This window comes from Urocampus carinirostris, chromosome 19 (assembly GCF_059441175.1).
Source record: "Urocampus carinirostris isolate Australia breed hairy pipefish chromosome 19, RoL_Ucar_1.0, whole genome shotgun sequence".
Classification (NCBI taxonomy): domain Eukaryota; kingdom Metazoa; phylum Chordata; class Actinopteri; order Syngnathiformes; family Syngnathidae; genus Urocampus; species Urocampus carinirostris.
Window position 1 is genome coordinate 13,586,569 of NC_142367.1, and position 19,230 is coordinate 13,605,798.

Genomic DNA, 19,230 nt, shown 5'->3' on the forward strand with positions numbered 1-19,230 from the left:
ATAGGTTGAAATTTACTTCTAATACCCCTACTAGTTTTAAAACGTTTGAAGCACTTGTTATGAGGTCCTTAATGTCAACACCAATTTATGTAGTTGTTGTGTATCGCCCACCTGGACCATACTCAAATTTTTTGGAAGAATTCTCTGATTTGTTAACAGACTTAGTTACGTATGCGGATAATGTTGTAATTATTGGTGATTTTAATGTTCACATAAACTCCCCATCAAATTCACTTGCAATTGCATTTAAGTCACTGATGGATACATTTGGTTTCAATCAAATAGTTGATGTGCCAACTCATAAAGATGGGAACACTCTAGATCTTGTCCTGACCCGTGGCGTAGTAGCCTCAAATGTTACAGTGTTACCGTATCCTAATGCCATCTCTGATCACTATTTTGTTAAATGTGAGGTGCTGTTTAATGTTTACTGTGATAAGGAAAATATAGGCTTTAGCAGTCGCAATATCCGCCCTAAAACGGTGTTAGCCTTAAAAGAATTATTACCTACGGTAACTGCAGCCTTCCCTTCGTACACTGGGTCTGTTGACTCACTTACAAACAACTTCAATACTGCTTTGGTAAATGTTCTTGATTCTGTGGCGCCCCTAAAGTATAAATTCCGACCCAAGAAGAATACACCTTGGTTTACTGAAGAAACTAGGTTACTCAAACAAAGTTGCAGAAAAATTGAACGAAAATGGCGCACTACTAAGCTGGAGGTTTTTCGACTGGCCTGGTGTGACAGTTTGCTGAAATATAAAGTAGCTCTTGCCTCAGCTAAAGCTTCGTATTTCTCTAAGATTATTGTTGAACATAAGAATAATCCAAAATTTTTATTTGACACAGTGGCGAAACTTACCAGACAACAACTTAACCCAAATGGTTGCACTCATTCTGCTAATGACATTATGGAATTTTTTAATAAAAAGATTCAACTAATCAGGAATGAAATTTTAAAAGAACGCTCTGTTTCCTCCTCCTATATCAAAGATGTGGAGGTGCTAGGTATGGACTGTGTCAGCGGTTGTTTAGAAACATTCTCCAGTTTCAATGAATTGTCCCTTGATAATCTAACACAGATGGTCAGTAGGGCCAAACAAACTACGTGCCTGCTTGATCCGTTTCCAGCTTCACTGGTGAAGGATCTGTTTGAGATCTTAGGACCATCAGTTTTAAATATTATTAATATATCGCTATCCTCGGGTATTGTTCCTGTAGCCTTCAAGTCTGCCGTCATTAAACCCACGCTTAAGCGACCTAACCTTGACCCAGAAAGCCTAGGTAATTATAGGCCAGTGTCAAATCTGCCATTTCTTGCGAAATTACTTGAAAAGGTCGTTGCACAGCAGCTAAATGACTTCATGTCAGAAAATAACCTTTTTGAAACTGTCCAGTCAGCATTTAGAGCAAATCATTCTACTGAGACAGCCCTTGCAAAAGTAACCAATGATCTCCTTTTAACAATAGATTCTGGTGCCTCATCAATGTTACTGCTGCTGGATCTCAGCGCTGCTTTTGATACGGTCGACCACAACATATTATTGATTCGTCTAGAACGCATTGGTATCTCAGGAACTGTACTCTCGTGGTTTAGGTCCTACCTGTCAGACAGGATGCAATGTGTTAACTATGGCAATATGACCTCTAAACAATCTAATGTCCCTTGTGGTGTTCCTCAAGGCTCTGTACTTGGCCCCCTTCTTTTTAGTATTTATATGATCCCGCTTGGTGACATTATCCGCAAGTATAATATTAGTTTCCATTGCTATGCAGATGACACTCAACTGTATGTGCCACTGGAAAAAACTGGACATTTAAGTTTTAGAAATCTGGAGGATTGCCTTACTGAGATTCAAAGATGGATGTCAAATAATTTTTTACGCCTTAACCCAGAAAAAACTGAAATGTTGATTATTGGTCCAGCTCACTGTCGTCATTTGTTTTCAAACATTACCCTGAACCTAGACAAATGTAATATCACCCATAGTGACTCGGTCAAAAATCTAGGTGTTATATTTGATCCTAATCTGTCGTTTCAGTTACATGTGAAAAATATTACTAGAATAGCTTTCTACCACCTCCGTAATATTGCGAAGATTCGTTCAATGCTGTCCCAATCAGATGCAGAGATTTTAATTCATGCGTTTATTACTTCTCGGCTTGATTACTGTAATGTATTGCTTTCTGGTCTCCCGATGTCTAGCATTAAAAGTTTGCAGCTGGTTCAGAATGCGGCAGCTAGACTTTTGACTAAGACTAAAAAGTTTGAGCATATTACACCTGTATTGGCCAACTTGCACTGGCTCCCAGTCCACTTAAGATGTGACTTTAAGGTTCTCTTATTAACATATAAATGTTTGCATGGGCTTGCACCCTCTTATCTCTCTGATTTGATTTCCCCCTATGTTCCTGCACGGAGTCTGCGCTCGGAAAATGCCGGTCTACTTGTGATTCCGAGAGCCAAGAAGTCTGCGGGCTCGAGAGCGTTCTCCATCCGGGCCCCGGTGTTGTGGAATGCCCTGCCTCTGGAGATTAGATCTGCAACCTCAACGGAAGTTTTTAAATTGAGGCTTAAGACACACTTCTATTCCAAAGCATATGATTGATGCCCACCTCGTATTCTGTTTTGTCCTGTCTTTTTCTGAGGCCTGCCTGGCTGATACGAAGGAGAAGGATGATTTGGGATGGGTCAGCGGACCGGGGTCTGACCTGCAGCATGTCAACCCCTGCATTTACCAGCTGGCGTCGTCGTTGATGTCATGCTCTTTCCGGACATTTTCAACATCTTACCTAGTGTTTACTATTCTGTGTACAGTAATGCTAATTGTAATTCACCCTGTTCAATCCTGGAAGGGGGATTACCACATGTGAGGTCCTTTCTCAAGGTTTCTCTTTTCTCCTCACACTGAGGTTTTTGAGTTTTTCCTTGCCCGCATGCTGGTTTGCTAGTTTAAGATCAGGTAATTGTGTAATTTTGTAACTGTAATCCTGTGCAGTCCTTTGAGACATTTTTGTGATTAAGGGCTATATAAATAAATTTGACTTGACTTGACTTGAATACACGCAGTAAAATCGCAACCTCCGTTAACTCACAGCCATAAACCATTTACTGGTGGTTAATAAGTTTTGAGCATAAATTTGCATCAACTACAGCGGCGAGTTTGTAGTTCAACCTTGATTGATAAGATCAACCCCATGGAGCAACACTGGAATGTTATCTATAAAGCTTACAGTTCATCAGAAGCGCTCCCACGGCGACAAACTGTTCATTAGTGTTTAAAAGGTGTTGGGGAGGTCACACAGGCTTTCTCCTTGTGAGGCTCTGGAGCACAGAACCGCTCTGTGTTTCAAATAATTCAGTCATTGATTAGACCGGTCAATGATGGCGAGTCACAACTATTCTGGTCAGAGGCCAAGTGAAGCTGTGCACTGTCCTTGGGCTGCCAGGTGCTCCAATGGGACGGCCAGTGTCAACAAAGAGTACGTTTACATGCAGGCTATAAATCCGATTAAAAACATAATTTTGCCAGTACTCAGATATTGTAAAGCCATGTACAAGTCCTTCTCAAAATTTAGCATATTGTGATGAATTTCATTATTTTCTGGAATGTACTGATAAACATTGGACTTTCAAATAATTTAGATTCATTACACACAACTGAAGTAGTTCAAGCCTTTTATTGTTTTAATATTGATGATTTGGGAAAAAATAGTTGGGAAAAAAAACAAATGTGTTTTTAATTTAAAAAAAAGGTTAACCATCAAATAATTATGTTCAGTTATGCACTCAATACTTGGTCGGGAATCCTTTTGCAGAAATGACTGCCTCAAAACGGCGTGGCATGAGGGCAATCAGCCCGTGGCACTGCTGAGGTGTTATGGAGACCCAGGATGCTTCAATAGCGGCCTTAAGCTCATCAAGTGTTTGGTCTGGTGTCTTTCCACTTCTTCTTATTATTATCCCACAGATTCTCTATGGGGTTCAGATCAGGAGAGTTGGCAGGCCAATTAAGCATAGTGACACCATGGTCAGTAAACAATTTACCAGTGGTTTTGGCACTGTGACCAGGTATCAGGTTGTGCTGAAAAATAAATTCTCCATCTCCATAAAGCTTTTTATCAGATGGTGCTCCAAAATATCCTGATAGCAAGTTGCATTGACCCTGCCCATGATAAAACCCATTGCACCAATGCCAGCAACTGACATGTGCCCCAGACCATCACTGACTGTGGGTACTTGACACTGGACTTGAGGCATTTTGGCATTTCCTTCTCTTCCTACAAACTCTGGCATCTTGATTTCCAAAGGACATGCAAATCTTGCTTCCATCTGAAAAAAGTACTTTTCTCCACTGAGCAACAGTCTAGTGCTGCTTCTCTGTCGCCCAGGTCAGCCGTTTCTGCCGCAGTTTCTGGTTCAAACGTGGATTGAGACTGCTCCAGAAATCAAATATTTTGTTTTCAATTGGATTATTGGCTGCATGTAAAGGTAGTCAAAGTTAAAAAAAAAGTGCCAATGGAAAACCGCTATGAAAATCCACGTCTTTATCTTATAAAACACTAGAGCCACTAAGGGGGGGCATAGAACAATGTTCCATGAGAACATCAGGGTCTGGAGGGCAAGCAGTACAAATCCAAAAAGGGAGGATCAACCAAATAGCAGACAATTGTGTTCCAAAAACAGAACAGAGACAGAATTCCAAGGCAAATATCCGCCTCCTTTGGCTGCCCCTTCTCTTTTTGGCCTCCCACTCTTACGTCACTTGTGACCTGCTGTGGCCCCCGGCATTCCCAAAACAGCTGTCTTGAATACAAAATTACCAAAATAAGACAATAAACACAACATCTATCTGGCCCTGCAACCTTCCATGGAATGAGTCAAGTTAGTATTTGGCACGAAAAAGAGAAAGGGGATTCCCTTTCGAAAGAAGAAAATCACAGGTCTACGTAATGGAAGTGTTTGGCTTCAATAGAAAAGGTTTTCCTTTCAAAACAGGAAACAGGACACAGGCATAATTTCTGTCATCCGCCTTAAGGGGCAGGTTGTGTTTTACCTCTTCTGACCAGTTAAACGAGGGGGACAATCCCATGACGTACTACAGGTCAGGGAATCCCAGACAAAGACTATGCTTGTCCTGTTGCTTGTATTTGTTTATTCGTTTCTAAGAGAAAGGTGTGGAAACATTTCGAACTGGAAAAACAAAATAACATGACTCACTCTGGAAGACTTTAAATGTCAAGATTTATGTTTGCACTAGGGAAGTGTAGCAGTAGTTACTCTAACAGACTGCTGTCAAATTTTCAAGGAACATAAAATAGCATACTGTGCAAGTCCACAGCATTTCTGTGGTCTCCTACTGTGGTCTAGCACCTATTAAGGAGGAGCAGAATGGAATGGCAGCTCAATGGGAGATCAGAAGGTCTCGACAGTTTATACAATTCATTTAGAAAAGTTAAGACCAAATACAATGCATTGCACGGGCAGAACCCTAAAACCTACGAATGAATTAATGCCTTTTTTCAGCGCTTATGCTCTGAAGGGTAAACTTTGGTATGGTCATTAGTCAACCGCATTGTGATAACGGACGAAATATTGACTGTTTACATGCAGGCAATAGACTGACTGGGATTAGAAATCAGACTTTAGGAGCAATCCGAATAAATAGTTTACAAGAATAAGAACAAATAAATAACCCTGTTGCAAGTACCGTATTTTCCGCACTATAAGGCGCACCGGGTTATAGGGCGCACCCCGAAAAAATAGTTTTTGGTCGTATTTTTGACATATATAAGACGCACCGGATTATAAGGCGCTACAATGGGAACGTGGACAAAACAGTCAGATAGTTCAGTCCAACTTATTACCCCCTTAACATTCCGAAAGCTTGCAAAGACGCAAATACGTGTCGAGAACACGTGCGAATGCGGTGTCCGTAAGATGTCACTCAAATGCATCGTTCCATCATTCGGAAGGTTAAAGTCTTGGGATTCAAGAAATGATAACCATTCCTTCGTATCTATTTTCTTTTTCGCTCGCAACTTTACTGTGCATATGACAATAAACACTTGGAATTGAGTTTAATTTAAAAATAGACACTCCATTCCATCCATTATCTGCACCGCTTATCACAGAAACATCGAGTTCAGTCTGAAACAAGACAATATAAAACCGGGAATAGCTCACCGAAGTCATTGTGCTCATAATAATGTGCAGGCAATGTCCTCTTATATCCGTGAGGGTAGTAAATCCAGGAGAATACAATATTTACAAATACAGAATAGAAAAAAATGCTTTCTCTATGCCATCGGCCACATGCTATACGCATTCATCTTTTTCAGCCAATTGCAGGCTTTGTTTCGCTGTTTAAGCCAATGGCAGCCTGTACATTATAAAAAGGATCCGCCTCTTGACCTCCGAATAACTTTAGCCAAAAGTGATCGATTCAACTGATGATTGACACATCTTTTTCGGACAATTGCAGGCTTTGTTTGCCGTTTGAGCCAATGGCAGTCTGTAAATGATAAAAAGGATCCGCCTCTTGACCTCCGAATAACTTTAGCCAATAGTGATCGATTCAACTGATGATTGACACATCTTTTTCGGCCAATTGCAGGCTTTGTTTGCCGTTTGAGCCAATGGCAGTCTGTAAATGATAAGAAGGATCCGCCTCTTGACCTCCGAATAACTTTAGCCAATAGTGATCGATTCAACTGATGATTGACACATTGGTTAGCCAATGAAACGCCGGTAAATAAATCCCACCATCCACCGCGTACTACTTGGCGTTCGGGGGAAAATCGAGTCGGCGGCTGCAAGTTAGTTGGAAAACTTAATATTGATCCATAAATAAGGCGCATTGTATTATAAGGCGCATGGTCAGCTTTTGAAAAAAATAAAGGCTTTTAGGTGCGCCTTATAGTGCGGAAAATACGGTATTCCGATTACAGGGGGGAAAACACAACATGATTGGGCAAATGAAAATGGTTTCTGTATTGAACTTTTGATATTAAATAAAGGGTCATCTAATGCATATCACTCACCAAATTACCATGCTTGTTTCCTCCAAAAGAGTGCGTCATTGGATTACAAGTTGCGCTCGTAGGTAACTTGCCAAAACCATAGACTATAAAGACGCTCCGCTACCTACAACCATTAGACTTAAGTAGAACCGTGGATGCGAAAAAAATTTTCCGGGACGTCGGAAAATATCCGGACATTGCTGTAAGTTAGAATTTGCATTGTGTGCACCTTTTTCCGAGTACAGGACATTACTGTAGTGCTTCTTTCCGCCGCTACCGGCGTGTGGCACTGTGAGAGGTCACCCAGCATCTACCCAGAAGTGAAAACATCCGCTTCCTCTTCCTAATTTGTGTGTAAACGTCCCCCCTTCTTCTGCTCCTAATCCCACATTGTAGCGTGTCGTAATGTGTGGGTAATGGATTGCCCTCGTTCTTGAAAAAAATACTCAGAAAAAGTTACGGTCTCTTTTGAGAGCGACAACAGTCAGCACCTGTTCATTGTAAACACACCAAACTCTGTCCAACACTAAACTCTTGCGCTCCCCTACACTCTCTCGCCAACTCTCGCGACAGTCGTCGCCCTACTGACATAATTCATGCGCACCTAACATTCTACACCTACGCTATCTCCAGCGCGCTAAGAACTTTGACATTTTTATTGTTTAATGTCTTGTGCATCCATTCAACATGGTTGGTGTAAAGTGTAACGAAAAGGCGAGCCATTTCTTTTGAAATGAAAGTGGAATAAGAAAGCTTGATGCGGTTGAGAAAATAGTCAGAACGCTTTTTTTTGGCCCCTTTTTACCACCTCTTGAACCGCATCCCCCAAAAGTAAGTAAGTAAAAGTAGACTTTATTCATCTTTATAGAGAATATTTTATGATCTTTTATTTTTTGTAAAAACAATACAGGTTACTTATACAAGCCATAAACATACTTATATAAACCTTAAACCTTAAACATACAATATATAGCACTGAAGCAACTTACACTAAATTCAACTTACGAACGATCGTCTCGTTCGTAAGTAGGGCAGCATCTGTACACTATATATGTATGGATACAACTGAGGCTTTTCACTACTGGGGCAGAAAATTAATTGGAAATCTGGATATCAACCAATACACAAGGTTTTTTAGTGCCTAAACCAGAGTTTGTGCATCATCTGTTTCTGTACTACAAGTTCCACTGTGCTTTGGGGTAAAAAACATTCTGGATGAGACGAATTGCGGGTGTGCACAATCACAACGTAATCAAAGCGTATTGCTTGAATGCATATACATGCACAAATATTTAGAAAATGAAAAGACTCACCCAACAGCTTGGACTAAGAGTTGGATTTGTGTGCATCTTTTATTTGCAATAGGGAATATGGTCTGTTTCCAATCAAATTATTGCTTACATGAACACGAAGAAGATAGGGTGACGCTTGCTTATGTGATGCTTACAAAACTGAGTCTTGCTTCATTTTCAAAGCCAAGCCCTTTGTTTTCCTTGCATCTACAACACCCAGTGTCAGACAAAGACGCTTCGAGGTTGGAATGCTTTTGTTGAACGTCAACCCCACCTGCTTCCTCAAAAGAGACAGCAGACACAAGTGAACCAAAAAGGTGTCAAGGTGCACAAAGGCACAACACCGTCACAGGGAAAGTGAAATCTGCCCCAATTGCTCGGTTTTCATTGCTATTATGGAAATGTTCTATAACTCATCATTTAACATCTGCAGGTCAAACATCAAGTCAAAAAGTGTGTTTAGTAAAGAAAGTAAAAATAAGGTGGTAAACACAAAACAGATGAAATAGTTCCCTGGATGAAGTAAAAAAATTGTCACAGTTCTCCAAATTCAGATTAATGGTTTACCTGTAAAAGGTCATCGCTGAGAACTTCGGTTTTCTCCGCTCTGGGAATGAGAAAGAAAAACAGAAAGGAAGCGATCAGTACTGATAGATAAGGACGGGACAGATTAGCGATAAAACCACTGTGAGCGTTCTTTAGTTTGAAAATATGTGCACGGTCGTGTTGGAGAAAAACTGGTCTGGACGCTGAACTTGAACTCTGTGGGAACGTTATCTAGTGCAAGCAATCTCAAAATACTTTACTCAGAAAAGCACGTGTAAAATGGACTTTAAAACATTAAAATGGAGAAAGCATGGCATAGGTTCAAACAACTGAGCTCAAGCGGAGTTTCTTCAGCTCCAGTTATTATGGGATGACTCACAAGTGCACAGCAACAACACAGCAGTGCTCTCCAAGAGCCTATTATTAGTAGACTAATAGTTGGGCTTGAAGAGGTCAGGCAGATTAAATTCACTTAAAGGGAGAGGCTGAAAGAGGAACTCATAATTGCTTAGCAACACCTTCACATTAACTTGATTGTTACTAGTTGGACCGATAAAGTAACTTGAATGAGAGTAACATTATGATACACCATAAACCATGACGCCAACTTAGCCAGATCCGATGGACATATACAATAATAAATCTAAAGCTGCATCAATCAATCCTATATCTGATTAATTTTACAATTAACTGACGAATTGGATAAAAACATGTTTCAGTGATTTTTTTTTCATAAAAGAAAATACCATCAATTGTTTTATCCATTTATTATATTTTAAAAATTATTTATACCTAAGTTATTGACTTGTCAAAAATGAGCAAAAACATGCAAAACAAAGAAAATGGCTAGCTTTAGACTAAAACCAGACCCTTGGCCCCAACAGTTAATATTTTTAAACCATTTGTTAAAATAACACCAATATTCAAAGATTTCAAGATAAGAGAGAAATTTAGCACATTTTGATCGAGGAAGTTAGATAGCGACTCTGACAAAATGTCTTTGATTTAAAAAAAGGATAATCGGTCTTTGAGTTTGGATTCATAAGGTCCTGGGAAACAATTGTACAAATAAGAAAAAAAAAAAAAAAAAAAAAAAAAAAAGCATACGAATGTATCAACAAACTTATTTTCGAGAAACTTAAAACTTTAAGGAGTCCAGGAATTTCCTAAGCAATTAATCAATTGTTAAGAAGTTAGCAATTTATGTGGCAATTCATCCTCACACCAACATGTTACGCAAATAAAAATATTCTGAGTGAAAATAGTCATGTAAAACGCAGAAAAAATTATGTTGGAGCTCTCGCTGTGTGGGTTTGGCATGTACATCTTAAGTTTTGTCTGGGCATTTTCCAAAAGCTTCTCAGGATTCTTTCCACGTATCATAAAACGACATGCTAGGTTCATTAATGCAACTGAAAGGGTGTGAACATGAGTGAGAATGGTTTGAATGTGCAGATTCCACTGGGACGAGCTCCAACTTGCCCACATAACCTAATGAGGACAGGCAACATGGAGAACTGATCGATGTCTGCAGCACAGAAACATTCTGGCTGCTTGATCTACGAGCTCCAGGGTTGAAGTGAAGTTGCAATTCTTTGTTAAAATATGATAAGTCAAGTCATAATGGTAAGATCATTCTGAAAATCAAATAATACACGTATGGTCTAGCCAAGGGTGGGTCAATTACAATCTGCGGGCCACATATGACTCGTTGGGTGGGCTTTTTAATCCCGCCTGTCGAACTTTATAAAAAAATAAATTAAAAAAAAAGTACTACAAATAAAAAAGTTGTGAAAAAATAACACAAAGTTTGGGTGCGCTTTATACGCAAAACCTTTTGGAAGTATATTACGGTCACCAACCACAATCGCAAAACATCGGATGCAACGGGAATCAAACTCGGGTTGCGGGGGTGAGAGCACGGAATCCTAAACACTAGAGCACCACTGGTATAGATGACATACCTTTGGGAGAAATTCACCGTTTTGATGTCAAAAAGGGTGACCCATGTGAATTAGATAGATCCAAGAAGAAAATGTTTTAAAGGGTGGGGAGGGGGGTATTGAGAGATTTTCCAGAGATAACATGGCATTTGAGGTTGTGCGCATCAATTGAAATTGGCGTAGCTCCTGTGGGCAGGTGTACTGTATTTATGTGTGTATGACATGCATTAGATTTGGCCTTGTGATCACACTATTCTTACTCACGGTACCAGAGACATCAGTTGATGAATAGAGAAAACAAAGTCGCCCAAAAGATATAAATAAACGTAACGATGGATTTATTGTATTTGTCAGAAAAAAAACAAAAACTCCTGAGCTGGCCCTATTGCCCTCTTTTTGTCCCTAGTGTGTCTTCCTAAATACTGCACTGAAGGCCAACATTCAAATAGCTGACAAAAATGTTCTTTTTGCTATTTTTATCATCATGTATTTATTTTACTTATCAAGATATTTGCTTAAAAACATTCTAAGCTAACCTGATTGTATTTGGAGTTTTTCAATGATATCAAATATAGTGCTAATAAAACAGGATATATGACTAGCCAATTTTCTTAACCCAATGTGACCCGGGACTCAAGAAGTTTGCCCTCCACTAGCGTACAATTTGGACGACAATGAACTTTCCCTCTTCAGACTCAATGAACTGCAGTAACCCCACCAGAGCACAGAACAGCTGCTTTCCATTACAAACATGGAGGTAGAAAGCAGGCAGAAACTGGAGGACTGACAAAGACAAGGAGGACAGTTTGGAGATTCCATGGAAAGAAACACAAATACTGACATTCGGGACTTCTGTGATGGAGGTTTACAGACTCTAAAGTAATGCATAGCCAATGCATGGAATTTATTTTCCCCCAGGAAGCGGGTTAACACATGCAGAGAAGGAAGCCGGGGAAAAAATTGTAAAGCATTTGCAGAAAAAAGTGGAATTCTGAATTCCTTGTGATAGTGTACAATAGTCAGACAATTCCTAATTATTATTGATGCAGTCATCAAACACGGCTAAACTGTAACTTTGCATTCTTTGCAAGCAAACATGGACTCTCTTACTGTATATCAACCGAACAAATAGATTTAACCAAGGAAAAACATAATACATTGCTGATGCAACAAATTATTATTCACCACCATTAAACAGGGCTAAACACACAATCTGGATCAAAACACCACAGGAGATATTGTCCGATATTTAAATATAGGGAATAACATAACTACAAAGCAATTACAAGCTTGTCTCAGATAATTTGAATATTAGAATAAAGTTCTTTATCATATGTAACACAATTAAAAAACAAAACAAAACAATGTCATATGTTCGAGGTTCAATACAAAGCAACTGAAAGAATCACCTTTTATTATTTTGATATTGCTGATGATGTCTTTTAGCCTACTAGTACACTTTTTCACAATATTCTAATATAGAAAAAATGAGCTTTTGGCATAATGAGCAATATTAAAACAATAACAGTCTTAGCGATACAGTATTTCAAATAATTTGGACTGTACACTGTGACATTATTTAAATTGTATTAAATGGTAAATGGTCTGCATTTATATCGCGCTTTTCAAATCAATGAAGACTTCCCACAATGTGCTTCACACTTACCCATTCACACACACTCACACAACAATAGCGGCCGTGCACCCATGCAGAGCGCCAACCTGCTTATTAAAGAAAATACACAACTTTATAGTTGTTTACATCTGTATTTGAGTTTTAAAAAAACCTAGCGTTAGAACAATGAAAACAGTTAAAGTTATAATTCAAATGATTATTTTATCTTTGGGTGACTGTCACTAATTTGCTTTATTTTCACATAAAATGAGCGAGAATATTGGTCGTTATTTTTAATAATCATGAATAATCACAGGTGTTATTTAAATGATGTTATACTCCTGCCCAAAAAAAACAAAACCTTAAAAAATAAAGACACCTTAAAAATGTTTTTTGTGTATAAACAATGGTGCACTAAAGATAAACGATAAAGTCATTCAGAAAACGTGAACCATTTGATTATTATTCCATACAAAGAAATATCCAGCCATCCATCTACTGCACTAAATTATTTTCTTATTTCTATCATGGTGAACAGTGTAACAGAATTAAAAACAAAAACAAAACAATGAATATTTACTGTTGAGAAGCCGATATTTTGAGGATTTTTAGCAACACCAAACAATTTGTAAACAAATAGTTTAAAAATAACTTAAGGTTGTTTGAATCATTTTGATTAGCACTACAAAACTTGAGGGTAAAACCCAACCCAAAAAATTACCGTCAATTTAAGGAGCAACCCAGTCAATACCCTCCTCCATCCGACCATCGAACCAGGAATGGTAACCATGACAATCGTCCATCAAAGTGGAAGTGGGGTAAGAGAATACTGTCTTTGGAAGTACAATAGAGCTTCTGTTAGCAGACACGCTGCACAATTATCAAGCTGAGGAGCAGGGGGGTATGGGTTTTTTTCTATTTGCAACAGTTGGCAGCTTGGACCGCACAGTAATGGATACCGGACCTTTATGAAAGGGAACTGGAGGAATAATTGACTGACTTGGGCATTATGGTTTCCTCTAATGCGGGTGGGTGATGGCTTGAGCTCTTCGTCTATTACTAGCCTCGCTAATTGTTGTTGTGCAACAACAATTCTATACACTGACAGATGAATCCACATGCATTTATACTGACACCCTCACCCTGGCCTCATAAAGTTTCAGTTGTCAGTAATTAACTTAGACTGAAGAGACAGAATTTCCCTAACAATTAATACCAAAAAAAAAAAAAGGGGGGGGGGGGGGGCAACACCTACTGTAGGTGATTAATTTATGGAACAGTTCATTATCAAAGAAACCACAAAGCATCTAGATCATCGGTTAATCTTTTCAGATATTTTTGGGTTGGCTATTCTGCAAATTAATATGATTTCGGCTTTTACCAATGTTTTAACGGTCCTGTACATGAAAACCTCTATATTTACAAATTTAATTGGTTCCAGCAGTGACATTGCATAATGAAACAGTTGTAACACGTTTTCCCATTGAAATAAATAGAACCGGAATTAATCAGTTCCAAGGTCATCAAATGCAACCAAACCCGCATCAAATCAACTGTAACTTCCCTGGAGGTGCCCTAATGTTTAGTCAATGTTTATGAAAAATACCACATAGTGTAAATAAAACAAGAAATAGCCTAAATAAATGCAAAAGATGAAGTTAGTGAACAGTACAAAGCTTTATTAACCAAGAACGGTTCGAACAACTGCAACAACCAAATCAAAATGATAAAATGCAAAAAGTTTAAAAGTAATCCACTTGACGCACTTTTCCACTCACTGTGCTGCTGGACGCATAAAATAGCTATCCAACAGTTGTTGTGTCCACAGAATGTTTTTAAAATGTTTTAAACAGTTTTCATCAAACATTTCAATAGCCCGTCTGCTTCTGGCTTTATCAGGATTTGTTTTTGTTATAAAAGCCTGCAGTTTTTCCCAGCAAGCAAACGCATCCTTATTTTCTGCAGCTCCTCTGGTTCATTTCCATCGTCGGAGTGCAGCTGACGTGTGATTGGGACCCCAGCGAGGTCTTTTTCTCGTATCCAAATCACAAGAAGCTTTTCCATATCTTAAATTTGTTGCTGTTCTCCGGCTTCAATAAACAGTAAAACCTGTCATAACTGTTGCTGACTATAGGGTCTCTTTTTGTCTTAAGACGGAGGAGATCGTGAGCATTCTTTGCGAGTATTCCCTCGCCAAATCCCACTTTCATATTTTGTGGTTATATTTTGGTTTTTTTTCAAATGTGAGGGGAGCCCTGGCTCTCTTTTTGTCTCCTCTATTTTCAGGACCCCTGGCTGGAAATTAAATATCACTGTGAACTGTAATGTGTACTAAGATTTGACGGAAATCGGTATTGGCCCCTTAACTTATCTGAGGCGCAGATTATCAAGCACAAGACCGACCAACCAATTTTTGTATCTAACGCCGACCATCCCGCGCCTTCTGATTGGATAAGCAACCGGGGGAGTAGCCCCTGAAGCAAGAAGCTGTCCCAGCTCTGCACTGACAGCAGTCACCGACTGCAGACTGGAGCAAGAGTTGGGGCTGTCACAAATAATTTTCACATTTGCAATTAGCAACTTTTTTTCCTTTCACCCCTTTTGTGTCTAAATTTGACTGAAATGTCGAGGAAATGTTGTCAACATGAACACACAAGGAAGCATACAACACCGGTGTCTCATTCCCCTTTATGTGAATGCAAACTTTTTCCTATGCTTCTCCAGCACTGCGCTTCCAATAAAACGAGTGGCGTGATCGTTGTCCATATAATGTGTTTATAGAGAAATATTGATTGGCGTGATTAAAACGAAAAAAACGATTGTTGTCTATATAATGTGTTTTTAAGACATATTCATGTGAACTTCAGCTGCACTGGAGGTGAACAAATGTAGCTAAATGCTATAATATTCACAAAAACGGGATAAACCAGTCAGGATGCTGTTGGCACATACATGCGCGAAGCATTAGTAGTAGCGTCACTGACTTCAAAAAACTGGTAAACTGATTGTATAACGAGGAAGATTTTAGCCGGATCGGAACTTCATACACCCAAACATTCGTAGGATGGGTCAATCGTTAGTAGCGATACCGCTGTATTTGTGTTGAATTATTAAAATAACATAAAAAATAACATAACAAGAAACAACTAAGCTTTTAATTGTTTGACTATCCATCCATTTTCTGCATCGCTTATCCTTACTAGGGTTGCAGGGGGGCTGCTGCCTATCCCAACCAACTTTGGACAGTGGGAAGGGGACACCCTGAGATGGTTGCCAGTCACTCGCAGGGCACGAAGACAACCACTCATACGCCAAGGCTAGATCGATACCGCAGAACTTAATGCTAAATTTCGATTTTTTTTTGGGTGAAATCCGAAGTTTTTGTGCCATAGTTCTCATTTCCAACTAAATGTGAATTTTTTGCGACCTGATCTTCCAGTGGCAGCACGGCAGCGCAGTGGTTAGCGCATGTGTGGCACAGTTCATGTCTTCGGAACCTCCTGCGTGGGTTCTAATCCAGCTCTAGACTTCTTGTGCGGAGTTTGTATGTTCTCCCCGTGCTTGTGTGGGTTTCCTCCGGGCACTCCGGTTTCCTTCCACATTCCAAAAACATGCATTTCAGGTGAATTGGCCGGTCCAAATTGTCCCTAGGTGTGAATGAGCGAGTGAGTTGTCTGTCCCAGTGTGCCCTGCGATTGGCTGGCAACCAGTTCAGGGTGTCCCCTGCCCACTGCCAAATGATTGCTGGGATGGGCTCCAGCACCCCCGTGACCCTACTGAGGACAAGCGGTGTAGCTAATGAGATGAGATGATCTTCCAGTGTAAAAACACCATCATGCATGCACTGAAGAGGACACATGACATCACACGCAATGCACTCATGTTTGCGGAAGTACTCATGATGTTAACAGTGGAGCGTTGTCTCCCCAAATATTACTTGAATCCGAAACTTTGCTTTCCACCCATTGAATACAGTCGGAGTGGTGGGATTTGAATGTAAACATTGTTAACCTCGACTAGAGCAGGGGTTGGAAACCTTTTTGACTCAAAATATAAATAAAATATTTATTTTTTGGGGGGAGGGAAAGGGCCACACCATATATTTTGAGACAAATTTGAACAAAACCGCTACACCCACACTACAGAAAAAAGCTTATTCTTCAGTACATTTTATTTAACTGTGTAATATTTGATGATTTTATCAATTTTTTTAAATAATAATTCGAGAGCCTGAGTCCCATATAAATACATCACTTAAAATGAGTCTCCCTCTGGCAGTTACTTAAGAGTGGTTTGTCATGAATAATGGTTTCAAGGTTTTTGTAATTCTGCAAACAAGGATCCCGACTAAATTATTTCTGGCGCAGATGGCACATAGCAAGAGACGGGAGGGAGAGCTTGCACTCTTTGCATAGCTTCACCCAACCCTACTGCTCACCCAATCAAATTGCTCTATGTGATTTGCTAGAGATTATGCATATTTAAAAATAGTGTTTTTTCATCATAAAGTGTCTTAATCATGAACATAGGTTGTTTAAAAGCTTCTATGCAAAGAATTCCTTAGTGATATACAGCCAAAACAAGGTTCTTTTGGTGTGACACCTTGACTGTTAACTGTAGTTCAAATGTGCCCTATATATACTGTACAGTACAATAATAAGTCCCAGCTTTAGTTTCGGCTTCGCTTGCACTATGAAAGTCTTCACTTACGCAACTTTGGAAAGGCGTAGAGAAGTTGCTTGGTATCAATTTTGTCTCCGAACCATTCTTACTCATGAAAAGACCGGAAGGTTAACAACCCCTGCACCAGACGATATTATCGCTTTGAGAAAGAACTCGAAAAACATGTGAATCGGCGAAGCAATGTTGGCTGTTCCGTGAGTTACAAAGTTAACAAGTGTTCATCTTCCACAAATGTGTGATTGAATGAAACTCTGTGTTTTCGTCTGCTGTGGTTAACTGTCCACTTCCTTTTGTCAGGTAGAATGAAATGAAATGATCTGCATTTATATAGCGCTTTTCAAGTCAATGACTTCCCAAAGCGCTTTACAGTGTGCTTCACATTTCCCAATAGCGGCCTTGTATTGCAGCCATGTAAGACGCTAACCTGCTTATTGGGGGTATTATGGGTTCAGTGTCTTACCCAAGGACACTTTGACATGTAACACAGACAAGCCGGGATTCGAACTGGGATCCCTTGATCCCAAGACGAGCGCTCTACCTCCTGAGCTACTGCTGCCCCTAGTGCTACTGCCGCTAGGTAGAAAGCAAAATAGTGACGTCCGCCGCTTATATTTAACCTGCAGGTTGCATGAATGTGTCTTGACCGTTTACACAGCAGTTGCATTCCAAAAGATCGGATATGTATCAGATTCTGGATGACATATGAAGTGGCCTAGTTCCGGTGTGAAAAAAGCGAATATCTGCCGTTCGGACGGACTTTACCAGATCGAATACAGGTTGAATCCGTGCAAAAAAAAAAAATAAAGATTTCCCTGCAGTATGAACCTAGCCTAACTCAGAATTGGGCACTCCAGTTCTCGAGAGCTACATGTAATGCCTGATTTTGGAGGTTTCTTTTCCTCAACTCAAGTGATACAAATTATCATCATGTTAGCAAACAGGCAAGACCTTGGAATCACCTGTATTAGACCAGAGAAACCTTAAAAACCAGGCGGGACATGCGGCCCTTTAAGCACCGGAGTTCACAAGTCTGCGCTGACTCATACCGAGGGATAATTTGGGCAATCAACCTGATGTTTTTTGGGTAATGTGGGAAGAAATCGGAGTTCCCGGACAAAACACACTCAGGCAAGAGGAGAACATGCACACTTAACACGGGGATTGGTTGATTGATTAATTATCAAATTAATCACAAGGCATTTTACATTATTAATCATTCAGATATTTGGGGGATTATAAATTCAGCTAAATTATCATTTCTGCCATTCGCCAATGCTTTAACTGTCCTATTTTGTTCATAAAAATAAAAATCAAATGTGTCATAATCACAATATGGGGAGATTAACATAAGAAAAATAAAATTTCAGGATTTTGATATATTGACCATTTTGCGGTCTCGTTAAAATGTATCATTAAGCATTATTACTTTGGTAATACATGTTTGCCCATTTTTTGACGAACTATATGGGACAAACTGCAAAAACAATTTGTATTCTCTTCAACGTCCATTTGAAATAAAAGTATATATTGAAAATGAAAACTTTTTTAGTTTATACAATCTCAAGATAAACAAATAATGGAATATCCAAATAATCTTTTGTCAATCCCTACCTTGAAAAACAAACTCGACAAAATGTCATGTTATTTCGCCTAGTCAACAGCTGACACACCTTTTGTACTTAAGGCAGTGTCTCCAGACACCCGGAAAACGCCCATTTGCTCTTTATTCAAATGTGATATTTATTCTTTTAGAATGATTCACAACTTTTTGCACCCTTTGAAAAGCTCCACCTCCTCACAGTCGATCCAAAACTTTTTTTTTTTTAAATGGAGCGTCGATGTGCTGTGTTTCACATTCTCTTTACAGTTTTACTTACAGTAACTTGATCCCTGACGGCACGATGAATAATTATACTAAGAGATTTACCAAACTTTTGGCAAAGAAACATTTTAAGGGAGGAAAATGACAAAAAGGGCCATTTCAGTTTTGGAAAAAAATAAAACAAAAAGAGAAGATTTTCCCCGATTTTGAGTCATTCGGTGACCAAGACCCTAAATTACAACCTCTAATGCCGAGTGCCAAGCAGGTAGACAATGGGTACCAATGTTGTAAGTCTGAGGTATGACT

General features: G+C 39.3%; 1 protein-coding gene across 3 annotated transcripts in view; it reads right to left on the bottom strand.

Moving 5' to 3' along the window:
* Positions 1–19,230, bottom strand: part of arhgap17a (Rho GTPase activating protein 17a) — a 44,740-nt gene that overhangs the window by 22,247 nt on the left and 3,263 nt on the right. For all 3 annotated transcript variants that reach the window (XM_088323853.1, XM_088323852.1, XM_088323854.1), the window contains exon 2: positions 8,883–8,922. In XM_088323853.1, coding sequence (XP_088179979.1) covers positions 8,883–8,922 — 40 coding nt within the window. The remainder of the gene's footprint in view (positions 1–8,882; positions 8,923–19,230) is intronic.